This window comes from Manduca sexta, unplaced genomic scaffold (assembly GCF_014839805.1).
Source record: "Manduca sexta isolate Smith_Timp_Sample1 unplaced genomic scaffold, JHU_Msex_v1.0 HiC_scaffold_2055, whole genome shotgun sequence".
NCBI lineage: Eukaryota > Metazoa > Arthropoda > Insecta > Lepidoptera > Sphingidae > Manduca > Manduca sexta.
The window spans coordinates 2,162-27,782 of NW_023592981.1; the positions used below are offsets into that span (position 1 = coordinate 2,162).

Consider the following 25,621-nt stretch of genomic DNA (forward strand, 5'->3'; position numbering starts at 1 on the left):
TTCGCCCGCGTGAAGAAGTTTTCAAAATAGAAAGAATCCTATTACCTTCCCAGAGTCTTCAACTATCTCCATACCAAAATTTATAAATATCCGTTCAGTAAAATGAGAAAATCGATCACATACAGACCGACAGAAAAGGGGACTTTGTTTTATTTTATATATGCTTCGCCCGCGTGGATTTCGGACTTAAAAAATGGAGCCGGTCGCGAACGTTCAAGAATGTTCGTTTTACGAAGCTACTCGCTAGGTGATTCGCTAGCCTCTAGGTGCCAAGCAAGCCGCCTGTGCGTTCGCGACCTTATATATATACAGAAATAATCTTTATAGCATGATTCAGTATTCACGTATGATGGCTTATTATTAGCGTATCACATGTATAACTTTGGTGTTTCTATATCGATTTCTATGATTATTTTTATGGAATATTTAATAATGTTAACTTTTTTAATTAGGGATGACTGAGAGTGTTATAAACGTAAGAGTAGACAAATATAATGAGAAAGTTTCGAACTGCTAAGTTATCGGGAGTTACACGTGTTATTGTGAGTCAACTATAAAAGATAGACATATGCTGTCGTGGGATATTTTTTACATAATTTTAAGGAGAATATTTCCGTCATACATGATTTCTGTGTAGCTTTAACCATTAAGGTTGCACACGCGACGGAAGCTTAAAAATGGAGTAACTTCTCCCGTTTTCCCAACATTTCCCTTCACTGCTCTGCTCCTATTAATTGTAGCGTGATGAAAAGTATACTATAACCAGCACAGGAGTATGACAAATAATTGTACCAAGTTTCATTAAAATCCGTCGAGTAGTTTTTGTTTCTATAACGGTTATACAGACAGACAGACAGACAGACAGACAAAAATTTTACTAATTGCATTTTTGGAATCAGTATCGATCCCTAATCACCCCTGATAGTTATTTATTTTGGAAATATATTTAATGTACAGAATTGACCTCTCTACAGATTTATTATAAGTATAGATATAGATAAATATGAGCTAATGTGTCAAATTCCGCTCCTAGGAGCCAGAGAATACAGCATCGTGCTTATCAAACGTTCTGACTGTTAGTAAAAAATGCTGTTGAAATGTTAATTCGCGCCATTTCAACAGCATTCTTTTCTAATCACAAAATCTGATCACAATAATACTGTTACCCATGAGCGTAACAACATTATTGTGATCTGATTTGAAGGACACTATGCAGGATAATTACTAAACATTGTGATGGATAATATCTAACCTCTCCAAGTGTTATTTGAGGCGCTATCATTGTTTATTTACAGACGTATTTCTACCAGCAGCATATGATCTGATGTCGTAAAACGTGTAAACAAGCTGTTATGGTACAATTTACATCTTGTAATAAAATACATTTTTCGCAGGCACAGCCACGACTACATACCTGACGCGGAGCTGGAGAGGATACTCCGAAAGCGAGGGTCTGACTTCGACACAATGTTGTCGAACCACAGGCAGCAGAAGGCGTTCGAGGAAAATGTAGCTACCAGCCTGAAGGAGATGGGGCTGAAGGTCGAAATGGCTAGCAGGTGGGTTTTCAAAAATGTTACGTAAGACGGCTCAATTACAGAGTACTGACTCTGTAATTTCGCCGTCTTAACCATATTCATCGTCGGGGTACAAAAATGAGCCTGTGCCCCGTCGCTAAAAAAATATATTTTTTTACAAGGTCAAAAAAATAATTAGGCGCAACTCTTTCTTTCCTGGCGGGTGATCGGCTTGCGGCCCCTAGGTGACTGCGCCCTATTGCCACATATCCTTTACATCTTCGGGTGAAGACTGCCCTGCTCGGCCGCAAATACACATTGATAAAGTACTATACCACAATGAAAATATAATTTCGATAAATCGCCGAACAAGTTCCCTGAGTAAACAGCTCCCTTGAAATAAATGTTCTCAGATGCATTTACTCTTCAGTAAAAGTTTTCGTACCTTTTGTCTGTGGTCCGTATTTGGAAGTATTCCAAATGGACAAAAGTCCATTTTCTATAATAATAGTTTTGTTCGCCAAATGCTATATTGCGCGTATTGGCTCAGTATGAACTATTGTAACATTTTTATTAACAAATTTTGCCGTTTCGAGTGTTATGTTCTACCTATAGATCATAGTAAAAACCACGATTAATTGTAAAATAGTTTTAAAGAAATCATTACATAGATCATTCCCTATATAATGATTTCTTATGTTTCTTTGTTTTCTGCTTTCCCTCTCAGTAGTAGAGGAGGCCCGTGCCAAACAGTGAGACAATATATAATACAGGGCTGATATTATATAGATCATAGTGTTGACACTTTAAACGAAGTATGTAAGAGCAATTTGGCAGGTCGAAATAATTATAGTGTCAATCAAGAGAAACTGAATTCTTTTTGTAGAGATATGTTTTGTATAACGATGCACTAGTCAGCTGCAATGTAGTTGTTTTTTATCATTATCACATAACAAACCAGTTTTATAACGCGAGGCCTTGATGCTCAATTGGCGAGTTGATTGGTGGAATTGGTTGCAACCTTACGTAAATGTCACATGGCCTTATAGGGTTAATTGACCGAGAAAAATGTTATATCAGAATACTATATACATGAACGTAGCGATAAAATAAATCACGTAAAATAAGACTATTTCTCAAAATAAATGTACACAACGAAATAGATTTTACTAAGTTATATTACGATTTATTCTGCCTTAACAGATTCTTATTTGTTTTGATAAATTTATTCTGTATTTTATTTGATAGAATGCATGTACCAAGATAAACAAAAAAAAAAGAGAAATGAGACAGAAAATGTTTTAATACTATTTCGTTACGCACATTTATTCAGAGACATACTTATTAAATTTTATGTTACTTCTTAATAATATAATAAATCCGAAAGGTTATGAAAATGTTTGTTAGAAGCTATCAAAGACATTGCTGAACATGTTTGGATGACATTTGGCACATGGCTAGACCCTAAACTGGATTAAACATAGGAGACTTCTATATCCGAAAGCAGAGTGAGATTTTTATTAAGGATTTTCGCTTGGGTCGTCGCGAATAAGTCCTAGTTTTATTTATTACATAAGGAAGTTATTTTTGGTTTTCAATGTAACTTAATTTACGACCGATGACTGCGTCACATCATGTCTATCTTTGAACAAATATTAATATTTTTGTAAAAATGAAATACATAGTATTAGGTATGTAGTAGCATCATGTATTTCGTGCGTCACAACGCGGGTCGGCGGTACAGCGTACGCGGTGTAGGTAATTTTCAATAAAACTTCAATTGGCCAACCAGTGTAAACAAAATAGAGTCTAATTCTTACATACGCAATGTGAGTCAATTTGAAGATAAATCATAAATTATTTATTTATGTACTATTTAATGACATTATAAAAAATGCTCGCGAAAGTTGCGTACGTACCGCTGCGTAGTTTTTCCAATTAAATATCCTGTATGAATCCAGGCCATGCTTCATCTGTCTGCAAAATTTTATCTAAATCCGTTCAGCAGTTTCTGCGTTCACTTCTAACAAACATCTTCATAAACTCATTTACCGTAAGGTTAAGTGTAATGTTTGTTTACATTGTGTGCATGTTTCGTTGAACGAGACATTGTAGAGTCGAGACAGTTGCGTAATTATAGAATTACATCATATTATATACTTCGTGCTAGCTTTGGCTCTTAGATTCGCTCGCGTATGTCAGTTTTAGCGACCAAAATTTGTCGTTGGCACTCATAGAAATAGTATCTTCCTATGAATGGAAATAAGTCGGAATAAGTAAATGGTTTTGGGGAATACTTTCTAACATCCAAATCACAAATTGGACCTCCTTAATTATACTAAATATATTCTTACATTTTAAAAAACTAAGTCGTCCCGCTGCGTCTGTCTGTCGCAACTCGATTAACTCTTTCGAGTTAATCGAGTTTACTGAAATATTTTCATACAGTTTTCACTAATGGACGAAGTGCTTTAAGAGGAAGGTTTATTTGTATATTTCATTAATGTTTTGTAAGGTACAAAAATGTAGGCATACTCTCTGCTGCCAACTCGAAAGGGAGGCTAAACACTAGTACACATATAAATTAAAAAACAAATATATTTTGTAGTGTTTATTTATTTATTCTCTAATTATAGAATATGAAATATTCCATCCGTTTTGTAACATTAAGTATTTTTCCCACACAGTTATTTGTGACAAACAAACAATGCTTATCGTAATAGTGTTGCATAATGTATACTTGTTACTTTGTAATGATCGCCGGTACGAATGTACTTGATGTTAATTATAAATAGTATTTTTGCTAGTAGTAGGATATATTTTATATCCGCCCAGATAGCGACCACAGTACACAAGGTGCTACACCCGCTATAGTGGCCCTCGTAAGTGTCTCGCGTTCCGGGATCAGCCTGTGTATATCCGGTTCCAACAGGCGGGCATAATTCTGGCGAGTGTCGATGTTAATCATATCTTGACAGTCGCCATTCTATTGAAGTCCACTCCACTTACCATGAGATGCAGTGAAAGAAACGAATCAATGAAGTTATTTTTATCAGTTACTCTGCCACATTTCTTTCTTACTTGTCTTATTAATGGAGGAGTCTAAAATGATTATTTGAATGATTCCAAGTTCCACATTTTAGCTATTTTATACAATAAGTTTGAAGTTGGTTGGAATTTGTTCAAAAAAAGGTTCAGCGCCCATATTAAAAGCGGACATGTCAATTGCAACAGTTTCTGCTTAGAAAAAAAGCAGGTTCCCAAATACTAAGTAATATTTTTTCTTTACCTTCCACCTATATGTACCACTGTTCATAATATAATTTATTTCCAGATTAACATATAACGAAGACATGATCAAATGGTGCGACGTGGTGGTGCCGTGCGGCGGCGACGGCACCTTCCTTCTAGCTGCTTCTAGAGTTAGAGACGCAAAGTGAGTATAGCTGTCGCCAAATCACTTGACCGGTCTGAAGTTGGTAACGTTACATGCCTGTCAGTATTTAATATCTAAAAACTACCGTGCACGTGGAAAAAAACAATAGCTTTTGCTTGTAACTATCTTCGGTTTATTATTTAGTAGGGGAAAATAGGGGGTCTAGGGACGGTAAATTTGAGCTCATGTCTTCATACCCAAAAGGTTAGTTAGTGCATCTACATTGATTCATAAGTTTATTTTAGTTCCATGATGTGTTAAGCGAGCCTTTATGGGCACAATTTTGAATTCCATGTAAAACAGACATGATTTTTCGGAATCGTAAATTTTTTTTTTGTGAATATGATTCATTTGAATGCTGTTAAAATACAAATATCTTTCGTTTTTTGTTAATATCCATACTGCACATATACACTAAAATGTGTTGCAGCAAATTAATATTTCCTTATTATTTTGTCGACAGTAAACCAGTGATAGGCTTCAACAGCGCCCCGCACAAGTCGGTCGGGCGTCTCTGCCTACCCACTTGGTGTTCTAATGACGTGAAGGGTGCGCTCCACGCTCTGAAGGAGGTAAGTGTTGTTAGGTTTGAACCTTGTATCATTAACAAATGTTGTAAGTAGAGTTATACTGCAAGGGCGGGATATCTAGTAAATCTCCCTATTCATGTCCTTATTCTGGTCTTTAGAATTTGGCAAAGTCCCCCACCATTTCGCCATTGTCTATGCTCATAAATAATAATTTAGTATAACCCACCAATCATTTGCCAGGAATTCTAAAAAATTAAACATTCGAATATAGAACATCGTTTGTAATTGTAATGTAACAAATATTTGAATATCGAACATAGTTTGTAATTGTAATGTCACAAATATTTGAATATCGAATATCGTTTGTAATTGTAATGTGAGAAATATTTGAATATAGAACATCGTAGCAAGTGTCACGTGACGCGTGCTCTGTGGCGCCACCGCCGACATTCAATGTAACTTAGCGCCGAAGTGTTTGGTCGCAGGGCCGGTTCCGCTGGATGCGCCGCTCGCGGATACGCACCACCATCACCTGCGAGCCGAAGCTGATCGACACCATCGCGCCTGTTGACCTGCACACGCTGCACTATTGCAGGTAGGTTTCATAGATGACAATGTCAAACATAATTTTCCCGTTCTTACGTTGTACTCCAATAACTTATGTTAATTTCTTCCACTATTACGTGGAGCCGTAGAATGAAAAAGGTGATCTTCATTACCAGGACACTTAAAAAATAATTAGTTTCTAGATTTTGTCATCTCTTATAAGATGTTGATTAAAAAATAAAATATTGGTACAAGGTAACATTTTTTCAGATATCCTCCAGTGCCAAATACAGAAGAGAACCAAGAAGCTAGAGCGTCACAGCCGAACAATCCAGAACAAAACCCTAAACTCGCCACTAAAGTACTCCCGTATTTGGCTCTCAATGAGGTAATTCACTTTTGCATTCCATATAAAAATTATACTAAATTCGTTCTTATTGCCTAAGAACATCTATACGATAAACACACCTAACATTAGCACACATTTTATATAAGAGAAATAATCGAGGTAAAAGTGCTACAAAACCTGGACCCAATTATGGACACCTTTGTCAAACAACGATTTAGACATCTACCGATATGTAACATCTCAGAATAAGAACAAGCATAGAAGGAATCTAAATTACCCTCATATACTTATCCTATTTTTTCAAATAGGCCAAAACCGTTGAAAAGAACGAGACAAATATTATGTTGCTAAGGTCGGCTTGCGTACACTTTAAAATAACCAAATGGTTACCTTTGGTCCTCTTTATGATGCCAAATTAAAATGCAAATAAAATGTCAAATGTTCCAACTTGCCAATCCCAAACAATGTCACAAACGCGCCCACACAATTTAGTTATGTTATACTTCAGTGCGTGCTTTTCAAAAGTGGCTACATGTTTTGTAATATTTTTGTTGTTAATTTTAATAAATACACAGTGATAAAGCGGTAAAATATAGCCCTAGGAACAAGCAATGGCCTGCGTTATTGTGGGGTGTAAATCTCATTCTTCTCGTAAAGAAAATGAAACTGAAATCATCAGCTTCCATCGGTGAGTAAACAAAAATCGAATATATTTGCTTAAACCCTGTATATAAGTGCAAAAGTGTTATTAATTATACTTTATTATGCTGTAGTCATATTATAATCTGCTGTTGGCCATTCGATCCAGTCATTATTAAGTATTTTTCATTTTTTACCCAATTTACGTAGTCGTGGTCAATAGTGTTGTGCTGCATATTCTGTCGATAACATAGATGTTAGTATATTGTAGTTTACTATTTTGAATAAATTGCCTTTTACTTTCAATGTATGGTGGTGTAGTGGTAAAAGCCACTTGGAAACCGTGCGCGAAGGCTGGGATCGAGGAAACTATCTGATTTTCATAGTGTGTTTCATACAATGTGTTTCATTGCAGATTCCCCACAGATGATGCTATGAGGCAAAAATGGATCGTTTCCATAGCTCGTCCCAATTGGCATTGAAAAAACAGCACCGTGTTTGCTCTTAGCATTTCGACAAAGTTTTATTAACATTGAAATAAGTTATCAAACATATGTGACATGAATGATACCGGTGTGTTTTAATTTTACTGTCCCATTTTAGTAGCTTTTGTCAAATCACACCTCTTGGGTATCTTTTAATCCCTTACTGCGTACTGGCTTTCTCCTAGACGAAATTCCGGCCGATTTCTTGTTTGTTACAGCGGTTTCCATTCCTTCCGAAATTTCTAACATTTTCTTAATTTAATAATCTAAATGCTAGACCATTTTTGTGTGAATGATATTGGTATGTTGTAGTGATGTTTTGGTACTTGAATACCAAATCAGGGTTTTGATATCTTTTTTAGCCTCTATCTAAAATAGCAATTTGCAACGGCTTGTAGTTGACTGACCGAAAAGTGTTTATTTTAGCAGGTCTGTGAATTTACCATAGCCGATAGACAAAGCATTTATCGATATCGATAAGATGTCAGAAGGGATCGCAACACAATTAAATTTCTTGCTGTCTAAGACAGAGTACGCTCAAATGTCATAGTGTTACTTCTATGCTTGTCATTGTTCTGAGTGTAACATAAATGTCAAAGGTGAAGAAAAAATTGTGTCACATTCAATTTTAAAAATAGAACAGTAAAATGTTATAAATCCATCCGCACACGCGACTTATTTGTTTACACAACGACATAACATGTGTGGTTAGGCTCTATGTGTTTGTTCCTTCGACATGCAGTAATAATATTTGCGTTTTGTTATCACTTTACATAATATTTATGGAAGTTGACGTAGTTAATTGTCCGTAATAAAAAGGCGCTTAATGTCTAGGTGGGGTAATTGAAGGAAATGTTGGTTGCTTTTTATCTTTTTTTCGTTTGACAAGAACGGGAATTAAAGTCTATACAGCCAAGTTTTACATTGCAGATAAGTTATTTTAGCATGATGAAATATATGATAGATATTATAATTGATATCGTAAATTCTTATCAATGTAATTTCAAATAATTGACTTACAGATAGCTTGTCTTATTTTTTAAAATGATGACATAGTACCCTTATATTTCGAAATCCACGAAAATGTATCTAACATTTTTACCTATCTTTCTTTTATTAGTGCGTCATATATACCCATCTCTTTCTCCCATTCGCAGGTGTTCATAGGCGAGAGCGTGACGTCACGAGTATCCCTACTGAGGCTACAGATCGACAACGGCCAGTGGACGCACACGAAGAGCTCCGGTCTGTGTGTCACCACGGGTACGGGAAGCACATCATGGCATTTCAGGTAATTACCTACATATAATATTTTATATAATTCTTCCACCTGATTTTAGGCCACTCCAGTGCGAGGCAACTATTGTTTTTTTTTCAAACACGTAGCAAGGTTTTGTATTAGTTTTTATGAATTTCAATTCTTTTTTTAATTCTTAGCATAAAATAATCATGAGGTTTTTCGTATACTGCAATCGGTTTGAGTTGGTATGCATGTTGAAATTTTGGTATATTACAGAATTTAGCATAACATTCATCTATATGAAGACAGTGCAATGCCATGCAATACTTTATTGTACAAATCTCTGGTTATTTATGGGTAGGCAGGGACTATTATGGAAGCAACATTCAAATCAATCACTTCTGTTTTCCAGTATCAACTGTCTCCGTACACACTCCGTGCTGGAGCTGATGAAGATCTTGTCTGAAGACTTCGGCGTGAACCTGGACACTAGGTTGGAGAAGGCGCGCGAGGTCACCGAGAGATACAACGAGAAACTCATGTTTCCGCCAGGTATGGGGTGAAAGCGTTCCATTGTTGATATTGGCTTACAGGAGCTGAAGTTGTGGGTATGAGGGCCAGATAATGAAGTTGTTGTAGCTGAATATGTCAGGTCAGGTGGTGGTCAATGACCATGAACGCCTATAAACAATTCATGTGTAATAATCTATATATCTATAAAAGAAAGTGGTGTTAGTTACACTATTTATAACTCAAGAACGGATGAACCGACTTGGCTGAAAATTGGTGGAGAGGCAGCTTAGAACCAGGAGACGGACATAGGATACTTTTTATCCCATTCCCACGGGAACGGGGCGTGACATAAGACGTGGTATAAGAAAGCAAAATTTGGTATGGAGATAGTATAAGACCCGGGGAAGGTTATAGGCTACTATCCCGGGAAAATATATAGTGGGACTTTTATCCCGAAAAACTCGTTCACGCGGGCGAAGCCGCGAGCAAAAGTTAGTTATATATAAAATAATTGAATTTTTTGATAATTTGTGGGTTCGTACATTTTGGCACGCCCGTCTCCAATTTGTTTCGTAAAGGGTTTGTGTAATATATGTATATGTGTTGCCTAGACTCGGAGCAGCTGGCGTACTCGGTGCGCGAGTACATAACGTTCGAGGAGTGGCCCGCGCCGCGCGGCCTGCGCGTGCGCGACCGCGCCGCCAGCGTGCAGGTCAAGAGCCACTGCAGCGACGCAGGTACTACTACTTATTAAATCTTTACTGCACACCGAAATAATCTACGTTATATTAAAAATATGAGAGGTGGCCTAATTGACGGTCTTATTGCTTACAGTAATTTACTTAACGAATTCTCATAGTAAACATTTTTGAAAGCTTCAATGGAGATTAAATGTAAAAACATGTCATAAATATATATAAAAATCAACATAACTTTATGTCCACATTAAAATGTATAATTTATTCGTTTCTCACACTTATTTTTTCTAAGTTTACAACGAACGAACGATGTGTTTAAAAACAACTATACGCATATCTAGAACCAAGACTGCTCAACTTTATATTCAATAATATTCCGTGAACAGGTCTAGTGGTTGACGGTAGCGTCTCTTTCCCGTTCAATGATGGTACAGAAGCGCAACTCGAGATCCACCCGGAAGACTCCCTGATGACAGTGCACATGGACGACGCCTTACCATATTGACTGTAGAAAATTCCTAAAACTACAAATCGTTTTGAAATAACGAATAAATTTTATCCTCAGAATAATAACAAGCATAGAAGGAGTCTAAATTGTCCGCATATACTTATCCCATTTTTTCAAATAGGCCAAAACCGTTGAAAGAACGAGACAAATATTATGTTGCTGAAATCGACTTGTCGGCCATTACGGTCACCTCTATGATGCCGAATTAAAAAGCAAATTAATGTCAATTGTTACAACTTGTCAACGCGCAAACACAATTTAGTTACGTTATACTTGTGCCAGAAGGAATCGCAACAAAATTAATTTTTTTGCTGTCAAAGACGGTTTACACTCAAATCTATTAATATTACTTCTATGCTTATTATTCTAAGATTTTATCATAGTAAGACACGTACTCGAGCTGTCATTACAGTCGACATGACTTACATTAATGACTTATTTTTTTACGGTAATGACTCGTACAAGCTTGAGCAATCATTACAAAATGTCTCATGGGTTAATGCTTGACGACTTAGTTTCTAACACAATATCATAGTATTTTTCGATTGAGCTTTCGGATAATATAAAAATTGAATTGAATATTAATGGGTTTACGAATTACATCAATTATCATTTCGTTGGTTCACTATGACAAGGTCGTATGTTAATTTTTATTTATGTTGCAAAAATGATATATCAAATGTTCATTTTGGTAAAAATCTGAAAAGATAATAACTTATGGTTCCTCCTTGTTTATTGTTCGGGATTATTGGAAACTTTTCACTGAAAAAAGACTTAAAATTATGTGATTTATATATTTCAATTTGTACATCATATATAACATAGAAGCTTGTAATTGTGAATCAGCGGTTTATTTCAAATAATACGCAACATTTTTTTTTTCTGCATCTGTAATTGAAAAATACTATAGCACTACGATATATGTAATAATATATTAAATAAAAGTTTTTAAGAAATAGAAACGTTTCAAGATTTAAAATCATAGATTATAAATGTCTGTGACGCCCTTATTGTTCATTATAGGTGTAAACACATGTTACCAGCCTAAAAAAATAATATTCCCAGGCCACATTCAGTCATTTATGTCAACTGATTGTGTGTAATTAACATGAGATCTTAATCCTTTTAGTTATAAGAATAGTTTTATATTGTCTTTAATGGATTGTTTTAATTATAAATAGTTTAATGTTATTCAAAAGTGCCGTCAGCTTTATTATTGACTGACATAGTTAAAACATATAGAAAAATTTAACTTTACTGTTTAAGTGTGACTGCAATCTAATTAAAACTTTATACGGTTTAGAATTACGGATAATATGGAATCCATATTTTAAATCACGATAATTTATGCCTGGATTTTAGTATAAAATAGGTTTTTTAGCTGGCAATATTAGAATAATATGAGTGCTATATAACTTCCAATTTAGTAGAAAATAATTAATTGGCAACAATTTACTTTGGGGACAGTTGATATCTGTATAAGCTTGTTGCTGCAGTTTACAGAAATATATTCGTTACTTATATTGAAAATAAAATATTACAAAATGTAACAGTGAATATGCCTTAAATATTTTGTATTTCTCGTAGAATAGAGTAATGTGTCGTAGTAACTATTTAAAAATTTGCTTTAATGAATGCAGTGTTGGAAGTTGTTGGAAGATAGACTTAAAGGTTTAGAAATGAACAAAGGAATTACAATATCGAAGTTCTTGTTAATAAGAAATGAACAGCTTTAACTATACAAGTTATTCGTTTTTACGTATTTGAATGTGTTTGCAAGTTAAAATTATCATTTTACTGGCATGTCTACATTTTAAAGTCTATGGTAGAAATTGAAAGTATTGAAAGTATTTGCAAGAGATAGTCTGTGATTGGTTCGGGGAAGGTTTTCTTTTTATTATTTTATTTTGTAAGAATAAAATTAGTAAGACTGAAGGTATGTTTAGTTGATAAGTATCTTTTTGTATTTGCTTTGTGTTTACATATTCGTTTTTAATTTTAACATACTATTTTGTGTATTGGTAATATGAAATCTAAAAAGTAGTGCACAATCAATAGATTAAAATAAATTAGAATACCTGTCTATGCCTTTAGATATCTGCAGAAAATTACAATTTTCCTATACAAATTTTCATGCGATTTTCATCAATGTGGTGCAAATTTTCTCCAGATAACTAAGATATATTTCTGGACATTCTACTATTTCATTTATATGAATGGTTGTAAACGTATTGAATACCCAGTGATTTGAAAGTGTTAACCTACTTGTAACATCTTGCATTCAATTATTTGTATATAAACATCACACAATATTCCTATTGCATTAATAGAAAAATTTAATAGAAAAATAATGCTATCTGATCAAGTATCCAGAATGAATTGTTGATCCTATCTAAAGGAGCACGGTGCCTTTTCATTGCTCCGTTCTACCGCGCACGTGGAAACTATGGAAAGAACTCCCAGCATCGGGCTTCCTCGAGTGTTATGAATTGTCCTTTAAAAGAGGCTTTAAAAGAGTGCTCACCTCCGGGTAGGCAACGGCTTGCAGTGCCTCTGGTTTTGCAAACTCCAAGCGAGTACCTTGCACGTTCAGTCATTCAAACGTATTAGAAATTATTCCCTCCTAGCCAAATTTCAACCACAACAGCCAATCTCAGCGGAGAACAGCCAGGTATACAGGAGAGGATGGAGATGTGCGGCGGATGCTGCATACCATCAGGCGATTTTTATTCGTCAGCTACCTCCGTGGAGAATATTTGTTTATGCCAATAAGTAGGTTGCTCAATTCATAGTACTGGTTATAATCTGAGTTCTGCGTTTACGACATAGCTACAGTGTCCATATAACAAGCGATAATGTAGTAGTTAATATATTTATTGTTTGTAAATAAATTTTGTAGACTATTTGTATTTTGCATTTGTACTGTTTATTATACATCACATGAATATAGAAATGTTATGGAGCAAGTATTTTATTTAGAATTTTCCTCTGACTATATTTGCACTTGGCGATGTAAATCTTGTTTGTGGTTTGGTTGCTTAAAACAAACTGCTCCTACATGCAAAAAAGCTTATTACTTTCCAAACCATTTATGGCAATATTTAATATAACCATCTAAGAAAGAAATTGGCTTTATTAAGTTAATGGGTCAAAATAAAACACCACTGTCCTATCGAGTAAGTATATTTGTTAAAAAAAAAACAGAATCGCACTCATCCCGTCGGTGCAGTTCCAGAACCCCATTGTAATTAAAATAATTAAAAACATTAGTGTACCACCAATGGGGTAATTATGAAACATGCCGACAATTCGTTGTTACGAACAAAGCAGAAAAAGCAACTTAAAATACAAGCTTAGTAAAATAGCACCCAAATGGACGGACTTACATAAACTTAAAAATATGGCATCCATGATAAAAATAGAAACTGTTATAACGACTGTAGTTTTTCTACCAGCAGCTGAAAATACCATTCTTTAGAAAACTACACAAAATTATTTATATTCCAAAACTATATTTTTGAATGTCAAATTTTATTTAATAAATTATTTGATTCTATTGTATTTGTCGTTATAAACTGTTTCGTATGAAAGTCTTAGCCTGTACTTCAATAATACATCGTGAATCCGTGAAGGAATAGAATCCCACCACCGTCGAAGATATGAAACGCATTTCCAACTGAAATCATTAATTTCGCAGTATTATTACTGATTTTCGAAAAAGTAAATAATTTAGTAGTTTTTGAAATAATACACTGGTAACACATAATCGAATATATTTCTTTCCTAGAAACTGCTGCACTGTCATTTGACCAATAATAATGTGTTGAACTAACAGTATTTTATAAAAACATTTAAGATATAGGATTTCAGTTGGACTCTACAGCTTTCCACTAAAAGAAATTATATTACCACAGGACAAATATTCGAGGTTATAACTATATAATTACGTAACGGAAGGCAACCATTAAATACGCGTTAAAATATTACAGCGCATACAAAACTAAATTAAATCCGGGACAGATAGAATACACAAATTATCACATAATTATTATAAATATTACCTTTGAAACTACGGAACGATTAAAACGTACGTAAAATTCCCATGAATCATATTTATGGGCAATGCTTGAGATTGTGCCGTAATTTTAGGAACTAATTTTTAGGGTCGACATTTTAAACAATAGTAAAATGGGCCATCAAAATTTTCAAATTTTCTTCACACCAACCTATGCAATTCTCATGCTTTCCTTGTACAATTCTTAATCGTTCCATGTTATGGTACATGGTATTAATTCTTAAATGGTAATCCCTTAACTAGGTTGACTCAATCGTTGTGGAATGAACACAACGTATTCGGTATACCATAATAATGGCAGTGCAATTTGTCATTAGTGTTTCGCCCTAATTTACAAACCATTAAAAAACTACTAAAGTAGAAAATGAAAATTTTATTGGCAACACTTTGCCATAGCCGAGCGTACAAAACTTAAAATATACCATTGATTTTGTATATAAACAAATCGTGTAAAAATATATGGAATACGCCCAGCAAAATAATTCGATGCTTCATGAAATAGATATAATGTAATTTTAATGGCACGATCGACAAACACACAGACACGATAGATGACTTGTTAAATACCAAATTATTTGTTATTATCTATAAGAAGTTTAAGTACACCGGTGCCGACATCTTCAGATAGTCCATACAATGAATCGAAAACGAAATGCGAAGGCACGACCATTGTACACTATCGAGATCGATTTTCACAATCAACCATCCTAAACCAATTATCGATTAACTCACAATCACTATAAAACCGAGAGTTGAAATCGATTTTAAACTTCAACCGACTACATTCGATTGATTTAAATCACAAACGATCGTTCTAACCTATTGCCTTATAATCGATTCACAGTGTTGTACTTTAGCTCGTGTGTGAGTAACCGGTGTTGGTGTAAGGTCCGCTGTACAATGAGCTGCCGGTGCGCGAGTACGTCTTGGGGTTGCGTCTCCTGGCTAGGATGAAAGCGATGGCAGCGATGACGCAAATCATGAGGATCACGCCCGCGATGCAAATTCCTATTGCGAAGTTCTTTTGGGAGATGCAGATTTCATCTTCTTTCTGTGAAAAGAGATTTTTATATGACTTAATACTTGTTAATAAAAAAACCCTTTAATTATAATCAGATACCATGAAGAACTACTAAACTGCTAAACAAAAAAATATTACAGCATTATAATTAATATACGTATCAATAACTAACTACCCAACCCGCAACCGGTATACCTAAAATATTTGACAATTACTCAGAATTACCTTTTCGCTAATGACTTCGTCATTGTCGGGCGAGTCTACCTCGTTGACGTAAAGTCCCGAGAACAGCTCCACGGTGGCCGGCGATCCCTCGTCATCATCCGTGTCGCGCCGCACGCGGTTCGACTTCACTGTACACGGCTCCTGTTGTCATGGAGAAATAAAAGGCAACCATCACAACTGGGATTAAATGGAAACTCATCAATATTGTTACGCCTTATTTACCAATACGCTAAACTAATATACGTATGTACTACCTAATATGGAACAGGTAGCGTCTTGAGTATCAGATGTATGGTCTCATTATTTGCGATCAACTAAGTGACTGATAATAAACATAACCAATATAGAAGTGTCACTTTAAGTTAAGTTTACCGTCTTTTATATTTGCAAAAATAGAGAAAGAAGGAGTTGTACAGAATCGACACTATTTTTAAAATTAATTTATATTTTACCATTAAGTGCAACACAATCCTTTAACGATAGGAATAAATCATCAGTTATCGTTACTGGATATTGCTTTTCTAAATCAACACCAAATGAACGCACGTATTCACAAACATTACTTACTTACTTTTCGCAGGATAGCCCTTGCAGTGTTGTAATTGTTTAAAATTGAGATACAGCTTAACTTTTGAATGCTGGTGGTAGGATATATTTTATATCCGCTCGGATAGCGACTACCGTACACAAGGTGTTAAAACCCGCCATAGTACCCCAGGTAAGTGTTGTGTTCCGGGATCAGACTGCGTATATCCGGTTGTAACAGGCCGTAGGGGTAATTAATTATCCTTCGTCAGACAACATTATATTGGACCCCACTCCACTTACCATCAGGTGCACTTTGCCATGCTTGTAAAGAAAAGGCTATCGGAGAGAGACCCGCATCACAGGACTTTTATGCGTCCTAATAGTATTCTTTGTGAAGACTGGTTAGAAAACTCACGCAGTCGTCAGGGTGCTTGAGGTCACAGAGCTTGACCGCACATGTGTAGTACACGCTGGCGGTGTAGGGGAACTTGTGAGCCGCGAACGTGACATGCGCCTCCTGTTTGTCGCTGCTGTACTGGAACATGCCCATTATGTCGCCGTCTAAGGGACATCTGTGGGAAAATAAATCAACGTCACAATACCTTGCACTTACTGTAGTACATTATTCAAATTCGTTTCTCAAAACAAAAAAATGTATTTTATGATTTTTAACACATCACAGTGATCATGTGGATGAAAAATAACAGGTCCATTTGGCCCCAAAAAGTGAGAATTTTTACATGTATTTATGTGTTAATACGCGTAACTACAAAGACCCAAATCACTCTAAATCCTTTCATCACTAACTGTGGATTTAAAGTTTTTAAACCATCACTATCCAAGCAAAATGTCCTAATTGTTATCCTAATTTTACCCATTGTCAGCGATCAGTGTGAGCTCAGTCCAGCCGAGTCCGTCTTTAACTGCGCACTGAGACACGAGCAAGCCGTATTGCCGTTGTTTCTCCAACGACACGACGAGGGTAAGAATGTCCCCGACATGCACTGTGGATGCCACCTGGAAAATTAAGTCAACAGTTAAAACCGTAGTTCAGCGTTTAATTTAATTTTATTTACATAAAGAAATATCGGAATTAAGGCCTTGTTACATGACTTCTGAGTGAATGCTATTCTGAGTAAATGTTACTCGTCACATTAATGTATAAGTACAAGCCGACCAAATACAAAAGCCACACTGTAATCTATGCTCCAAAATAAATGGTTATAAAAAGAGTACTATCTACATTAGCTGTTTAAAATTATAACTGCCAAATATAATTTATATGGAACTTGTAGCAGAGACCTTAATAGGTAAAAAATATATGAATTAATTTTAATTTATAGTACAGAATAACTAACGATCATAGTATCAAATTTATAACAAATTACAAAATTAAAACATATATAATTTTAAATTTAAATATGTTTTGAAATGCTACTGGAATCATTTAAAATGGAAAACCCTAAAAGATAAAAACGAAGGACAATGGAACCTCGAGGCTCGCTTTATGTAGATCTATCTAAATTACTCCGTTTTTATTATAGTTTTAGTACATAATTGTACATGTTTATCGTATGAATGTTGCGTTAGTGTGTAACATAGCAACAGTTTTGAGGATTTCTTATCGTTGTTTTCGTGGTTTATCACATAATATAAATGCAGTAGAGGATAGTATGCATTATGTTTATTCTATGTAACATTGTGAGTCGCGCGCGCACATCTTTATTCGTCGTTAAACAAATAATAACTCCTGACACAGAAAACACATCTAAAAATAATAAAATAAAATGTGTTTGTTTCTCCTTTAACCTTATTGTAAGTACCTAGTATTATTTTAACCTTTGAGGAAGTATCTTCATTGCCCCAGTCTGGGGTCCGGTCTCCCGACGCGAGGGCATTTGGGTAAAAATATTGCTAGGTATTTATAATAAAGTTAAAGAATAAATAAACAAATTTTTTTTAGAGGTATTTAGATATATGTTTTTCGACATGGGGATTTTTTAAATGATTTATTTCAAACATTTTAAATATTATTTTTCTCTTAAAGATGCCTTGATCATAATTTATATAAATTCCTACTCTTCGAAACCATACTTATGAGCCCAAACACGCGGTATTTGCTATAAGCTGCATAGATGTTGGGTATTCCGCAGAATACTTGATGCTACAGCATCAGCACAAGGTTGTAAATACCACCGAAATAACAGCACTTCAAATTTAACATTAATCGGACTTGTGAGGTATGAAATGAGCTGATGATCTTCAAACCCCTGAATATTCATAAAATATGACTATTAAAACCATTTCGATCACATCAGCTTTCAAACAAAAATACCGCTTCAAAATCGGTCTTTCTGTTTGGGATCTATGATGCCACAAACAGACATACAGATTACCCTAAACTTGCTCCCCGCTTTTCCCATCTGGGCTTAAAATGAGTGTTCTCTGTAATATTGTGATCATGCCTTTTGTCCAGTATCTATGGCAGACAGGCAAGGCAGTGAGAATGCAGTTCATCATCAGGCGCTGAGATTCAGGACCACATTAGGTGAGTTGTTTTGACGTATATATTCGTTTTGATTGATTTCCGTCGTAGTATTGTATATCTTCCGATTTGTGGAGACGTGAATAATAACTATGTGTTAAAAGAATGCGTCTAAAAATATTATCATGTTACAATATTGTTATTTCGAAATTCAACATTCATTATTAGGAAAGTCTGGTGGTATTTCGAATTTTATCCGCTGTTTGCTCATCGATTTTATTGTGTATATTATATTATTATATATACAAATATGTTTTCGTTAGCAAAATACAAAAATTAGAGAACACGTATTTTGTATGTATTTTGATCGCGGTGTTTATATGCTAATGCGTGTAACGCATGTCGTCTGGACAGGATCTTATTAAAACAAAATAAACTTTATTTTAAAAAAAACTTAATCGATAAAATCGTATGAATAATTGAATAATGAGGATAACTGCTTACTTCTTTATTTTTGGGGTCCCCTTTGAATATCTTCATGGATATCGAGGGCAGCAATCCGGAGTCCTCGTCATATTCTTCACTGGAAAACAATATTTTTTGAAATTATATTATCGTGCTTAAATCTACGTTTATCTTTCTAATTAATATAATTGCAAATTCATACATTTTGCATACAAACGAAAGGGTCCTATCACTTGAGCTGTTAGATTTGATTACAATTATATTAATTTTCATCCGTGGTGCTTTACTGGTGGCACTTTACATAACTGGCTTATCTAGTTTTAAAGGTCCCTATACTCCAGGTTAAAATGCCCTCTTTATTCATTATTTTGTCTTCTGCTTTGCTGTGGAGGGAAGTGGAGACCAATTATTTATTGGCACAATATCTTATACACCAATAGAGCTTAAACGAAACGGTAGTAATAGTCATTAGTTATCTAAACATTCCTTTGAAACTACTAAAACTGAAACTACTAAACTAATGTAATTGTTTATAATATTGCGGTTTGTAGTCATTTAGATCAGCGGTCGGCAACACGCGGCCCGCGAACGTTCTGTTTGTGGCCCGTGATTGTTTTGTAATATGGGTTAAACATCAAAATAAATGTATTAAATTAAGAGTAAGCGTATCTGAAGCAGGATTTCTAGATTTAATGTTATACGTATGGCCCGCCTTTAGTTAATTTTGCCATCTTGTGGCCCTTGCCTACCAAAAGGTTGCCGTCCTCTGAATAAGATGACTGAATAAATATTTAAATTAAACTATTTTACGAATTTTATCGCGGTTTTAATATTTTACTTTTCTCCCGACGTTTTGAAGACTTTGCAGCCTTCATGGTCACGGGGGGGACCGTAACGTAAACTTAAGAAATCATTATGACTGAATACAGTCTATCTCCATACCTGCTAGCGACGTCGCTGGAGCTCAGCCTCTCGGCTCTGGGCCGGTAGACGTGGAAGTGTGTGAGGTCGCGCCTTCGATACCGGCAGCGGACGTGGTACCCCCTCCCTTGACCAGTCACCAGCCTTAGATGCGGCTGAACTATGATGTTGTTGTAGTACTCAACCGTACCATCATCCTGAAAAATATCATTAACTTTAATACGTGTTAAAAAGATATATGAACATTCAGAATAAGAAGGAAAGGATATTATTGAAATAGTAAAACAGGCTTCTATTTTTGATTATTTAGAAATACGTATATTTAATATTGAATATAATCAACAATGGCCAAGTGACTAAAAATTTAAAAGGGAAGGTGGATATTTTTGAACGATTTCCATTACCTAATTGATGTTGTATATGCGCTACTTGCAAAAGTACTTAATTTAAGTAAGCTAAAATCCTTAGCTGTTGATAACTGATAGGATTCTATTGCTTTCTTTATCAAAATGCTTGACGTAAAAATGTGACAAAACAGTGATAAGTTTCAACATTTCATAATGCTTTAGGAAAGGAAGTACCAATAATCGGTTTGGACCTCCAATGGCTATATGCGAAGTGCATGGTGGGAGTATAATGAAGCGATCCCAGCGCACGCCTTGGCATATATTTACAACTTGTATACATATATCTGTTTAAAGCAGAAGGTAATCTATCGGTTACTTCGAAAATTCCTACAATTTGTTTCGTATTTTGTTCGGAGGCGCTGTTGTCGTGCACCTAACCAATAGAATTTATCTCTAATCCCATCACAGAGTTCTCAACATCGAAGGTCTAATTCACAGTAATGGGCAATAACCATTCGGTTCCCATTAGTCCTATCTTAAGGTTACATCACGAATACGCGCCACAACAATATTATAATTCAATACAGTAAAGTAATTTCCTTAGTTTATTGTGCTGTGCGCGCCGGATGTGACGTCATCTCCCCCTATTGTTCGTCGGGGCCCCTGTCCAGGGGTCCGATCACAAAAAATCGTTTTAATGTCGAACGGTCGACTTTGTTTTTTCGGTCAATATTATATTGATTCTAGGTTACTGAGTTGGTGAAATAAAGGAAGAAAATAAAAAAGGAAGGTTTATAGATGGACGGAAATAATATTCTTAGTTTTTTGCGATAACTTTTGACTTTTAACGATTTTATATTTTAGGAGCTATTATAACAGTTTCTTTTTTTCTGTTCTGCAGAAGAACGAGATTTTTTAATATTGGCTTTAGACTGTACCGTTACCTGGTTATCATTAGTGACTAATAAGTACGATATCATTGATTGTGTGTTTCGTCACATAAAAATATATTTTAAACACTATTACTTTGTCGTTTAAAGTAAACTCAAACAATCTTCAATGTTGTATTCATATAAAAAACATATAAAAATATTTAAGCCCACCCAGCATTTACAAAAACATCGCAAAGATTTTTTAGATCCTCATGCAGTTTAAAGCTATAACAGTTTTATTATTTAAAAAAAGAATAACAGCATTTATGCGAAAACATCGACACAAAACCGGTTGATCTGCATAAACAGAGTTTCAAATCTTGTTTGTGCATTTTTATTTAGACTTAAGGCAGACTTTTATGGCATTTGTGCCTCGCACTAAAATGGTTCCTTTATAGTTTAGATATTAAGTGCTGTTTTCAAACACCAATAACTGCATACATTGCAGGCTCTATTATAATATATCGTCAAGTTTAAAAAGAAGGTCGGCATATTTTAGGTCCGTATCAAATACTTCTATATCTTCTACAATAAAATTCTAGAATTTGATTCGATACACACGATGTAAAAATTATTTTATTACATTAATATCTAACGTTAAAATAAATTATCAAGCTATGAGTAATTTGTATGCAAGCGTATTATTCGAACGTCTTAAGTGTCAAATACAAAATGTTTTTCGCAAATTTAATCGGTCTCACATATTTATAAATCACAACTATAATGTTTATTGCAGTACAGACCAGAGTCGAAATAATTACTCAAGTTTTAACCAGTTTAGTTTTATCAGTGGTAGGATATATTTTATTTCCGCTCGGACAGTAGCCACCGTACAAAAAGTGTTCAAACCCACCATACTAGCGCACGTAAGTATATCGCGTTCCGGATCAGCCGGTGTATATCTGGCAACAGGCCGGCATTATGTCGACTGTCGAGGGGAAATCATTTCTCTGACGCGACATTTTATTCGACCTCATGTCACTTACCATCAGGTGCAGTGGCGTTACTTGGCCGTACTCGTTTCAAAAAAACATTTTACTTTATATTTATGTAGGTACTCATTGGGATTAAGAGGCGAACTACGTCTACTGAACCTTAAGTATTTGCAGTATCTAATAATAGGGTACCGGACTCATTTTTGTTCTTTACTATTATCAAATATTTACATAATATAAATTATAACACAGAAGGAATTATTAAAATCCGGTAAAAAATCAACAAGTTATAAGTCTTTGAATTTCGGTGGAAGGGTAATTAACAAGAAACAGAAAAGAGACGAAATATCCACATGTGACGTCATCAGGAATTACGACGCGTGCGAAAAAGAGATGAAGCGATATCCCCACATCGCGCCCACTTCTGCACGTTACAATATTTTAAATATGAATTACTCGCTCATTTTTAACCAATTGTTATGCAGTTTTCGCAGGAGTGCTTCTTTTTCGTATTATTAACCATTACATATAGAATAATGTACAAAATCAAGCATAGGCCGGTCCCCTATTATTTAGTCAGAGATTTGTAGCATGTGACCATTACAAACGCCTTCATTATTTCGTTGGCGTTACCAATAATTAAATTAAACCCAAGCAAAGACCAAAACCTTAGTTTCTTCCTTTCCTTAAAATAATACGAAATCTCAATAACATAAACCGGACAACCTGCATCACCAAAATAGCAGTCATATAATAAGTAAAATAAAACAGTCGACAGAGAAAGACAAGTAACCTTTCGGACGACCTTGCTGTTAATATGGAGCGGACTGGCCAGGTTCCATCCACGTAGTGTTTTGAAATACACGCATTTATATGGCAGCGTTTAAATATAATCTTAATAATCTACTGAAAGATACGCAATGTGTTTCTGCGTCACTCATTATAAAATATGCTCGAAGAAATTTGAAAATCGTTTCACTAACTACTATCAGTCTTATAAAAATTTCACAAAGAACACAAATTTTCTCGGTCTCAATACATTTTATTCCGACGTACTGTTTTTAATAAACGATCCCCAATCTCAATCTTTAATCCGATTCGGAGAATGAACCATTTAAAATAAATTATTTGTGAGCATGTCAAAAATACTTTTTTTGAGATAGATCGAAAAAAGCGATTGAGATCGCTTATTGAAAATGGCGGATAGACGATCAATGACTAAATTTTGGAAAACTTTAATGGAATAGCCGTTCCACGTATTTTGAATAGTATCCATTGTCTAGTGGTAGTTGAGCCGACTACAAAGACGTAGGAAAATAAATCAATAAATACTGAAATTATAAAGTAGACCAATACTTGGGCACTATGAGACTTAAGATAATAAACGAAATGTTGTGATATATATACTGTTTAGTAATTCAATTAAATATTGCTATTCTCAATTGTTTCATCATTAATTTTGTTTAAACTAATAAACAATATTGTCCATGCTCACGTGATTAATAAACGCAATGAACCAATCACAATTACTGATCACTTGCACAAGACAACAGATCCCATTAGATCACAACAGGTACATAATGCCATTATAGTTTAATAGCAAAATACTAATAACTATTAGTCATGGCCCGTGATATAATATGTATGAAGTCAGCTCGCGGTGAATGTAAGATTGCGCATGCGTTCTACAGATTTGTACAGCCAAGGATGTTTTAATATAACCGATAAATAATCCACACATATTAAGCAAACTGGACTAAATTCTGACTGGGTTGATAACAGTTTTTAGATTAATATTAGACTTTAAGTGCTGGTAATTATAGCTCGCATTTTAGCTTACGGATACTGAATAGTTTAATAAATCCTTATGTGTAACAATTATAGCACGTGCACGTGGGCCATACTAAACACAGGGAAAAATCCTATTAGAGTATTTCGGGATTGCAAAAGGCCAGTACAATGTAATATCTACAAATGCAATATCTAAGTTATATTTGTACTTTTACCATCAGATAAAAAATAATTGAAATATAATTGGAAGGCGCGATCAGTTGATCTTATCAAATGTGGTCTTATTTCCAACGTGTGAGCTGACAGTTCTGCATGATCTTGCATTTTGACATTCGCGGACATTACCATAACCGCCATCCCACATTCGACAGAGGAAACGTGACTAACATCCAAACTATGCCAAATTCACACTTCGTTTTGTTGTTCGACCATGTGTTAATAAGGAACATAATAGGTTACTATAGGCATAGTAATTGATCGGTTATGAACGAATACTTATTTCAAGTCTGAGTGTAGAGTACGGTACATTAAAATATGGTAACACTTGACATATTTTTAGAGTAGGACTAGACCATGAAGGCTGCACTCTTTGAAACGTCGCGTCGCGTCGTGAGAAAATTAAAATATAAAAAAACCGGTGTTAAAATCTGAAAATAAATTTTATTTTCATATCTAACATTCGCTTAAACTTAAAAAATCAATAAGTACAGCAATAGTTAGTGATCTATGCTTTTTGGCGTTAGCAAAGAACTCAAGATATAAAACTACTACTAAATGAAATAGAGTGGATATCTATACTAATATCATAAAGCTGAAGAGTTTACTAGTTTTAACGCGCTAATTTCCGGAACTACAAAATCGATTTTGAAAGATTGTTCTCTAATTGGAAGCTACATTAATAATGAGTGCTATAGGCTACTTTTTATTCCGTAAAAACTTTTTCATGCGGGCGGAATCACAGGCAAAAGTTAGTCATTCATGTGTGGGATTACTTTGCTTGCTTTAAATATTTCGTTTTTTTAGTGGATAAGGGTTTTAATCCTGCTCATTAATCTACTGAAGGAATGTGGTTATTATTTGCGATATAACTTGTATTAGTTCGTACTTTACACAAATAATAGTGTTCTAGAAAACAAGTTCCTGAATAAACTAACAGTTTCATACACAACGCGTACAACCGGACGTATCCATCCCACAGTGAATTATGTATACATTTTATAAAAGGAATAGTTTAGCAAATAGCGATGTAACCAAGAAATTCCACCGACCGGTTCGCAATGATTTCTTTACGAGCGTGCTGCGTGTGGGTAGATAAACTTAAATGGCCGCGGACTCAATGCGAGTGCCGCCACTTGTTTTTCCATATTGAATTAGATTTAGAATTGTTGCGGTTGTATGTTTCTGTGAATGTTGAAGGGTTATAGGTTCTTGGAAC

The 25,621-nt window shown here is 34.9% G+C and overlaps 2 protein-coding genes across 2 annotated transcripts; one reads left to right on the forward strand and one right to left on the reverse strand.

Annotated features, from left to right (window-relative positions):
• Positions 1-1,320: 1,320 nt before the first annotated feature.
• On the forward strand, positions 1,321-13,423 carry LOC119191876 (NAD kinase 2, mitochondrial-like; the record flags this gene model as incomplete). The annotated part of the gene is made up of 9 exons (XM_037445732.1): positions 1,321-1,559; positions 4,852-4,953; positions 5,417-5,525; positions 5,969-6,078; positions 6,300-6,417; positions 8,660-8,793; positions 9,155-9,294; positions 9,867-9,992; positions 10,340-13,423. Coding segments are annotated over 9 exons (1,197 nt in total), but the record flags the coding sequence as incomplete, so codon positions are not given.
• Positions 13,424-13,628: 205 nt separating this feature from the next.
• LOC115440267 lies at positions 13,629-20,378 on the reverse strand (the record flags this gene model as incomplete). The annotated part of the gene is given in 6 exon segments (XM_037445733.1): positions 13,629-15,587; positions 15,783-15,923; positions 16,726-16,882; positions 17,185-17,327; positions 19,300-19,378; positions 20,203-20,378. Coding segments are annotated over 6 exon segments (894 nt in total), but the record flags the coding sequence as incomplete, so codon positions are not given.
• Between the last annotated feature and the right edge of the window lie 5,243 nt (positions 20,379-25,621).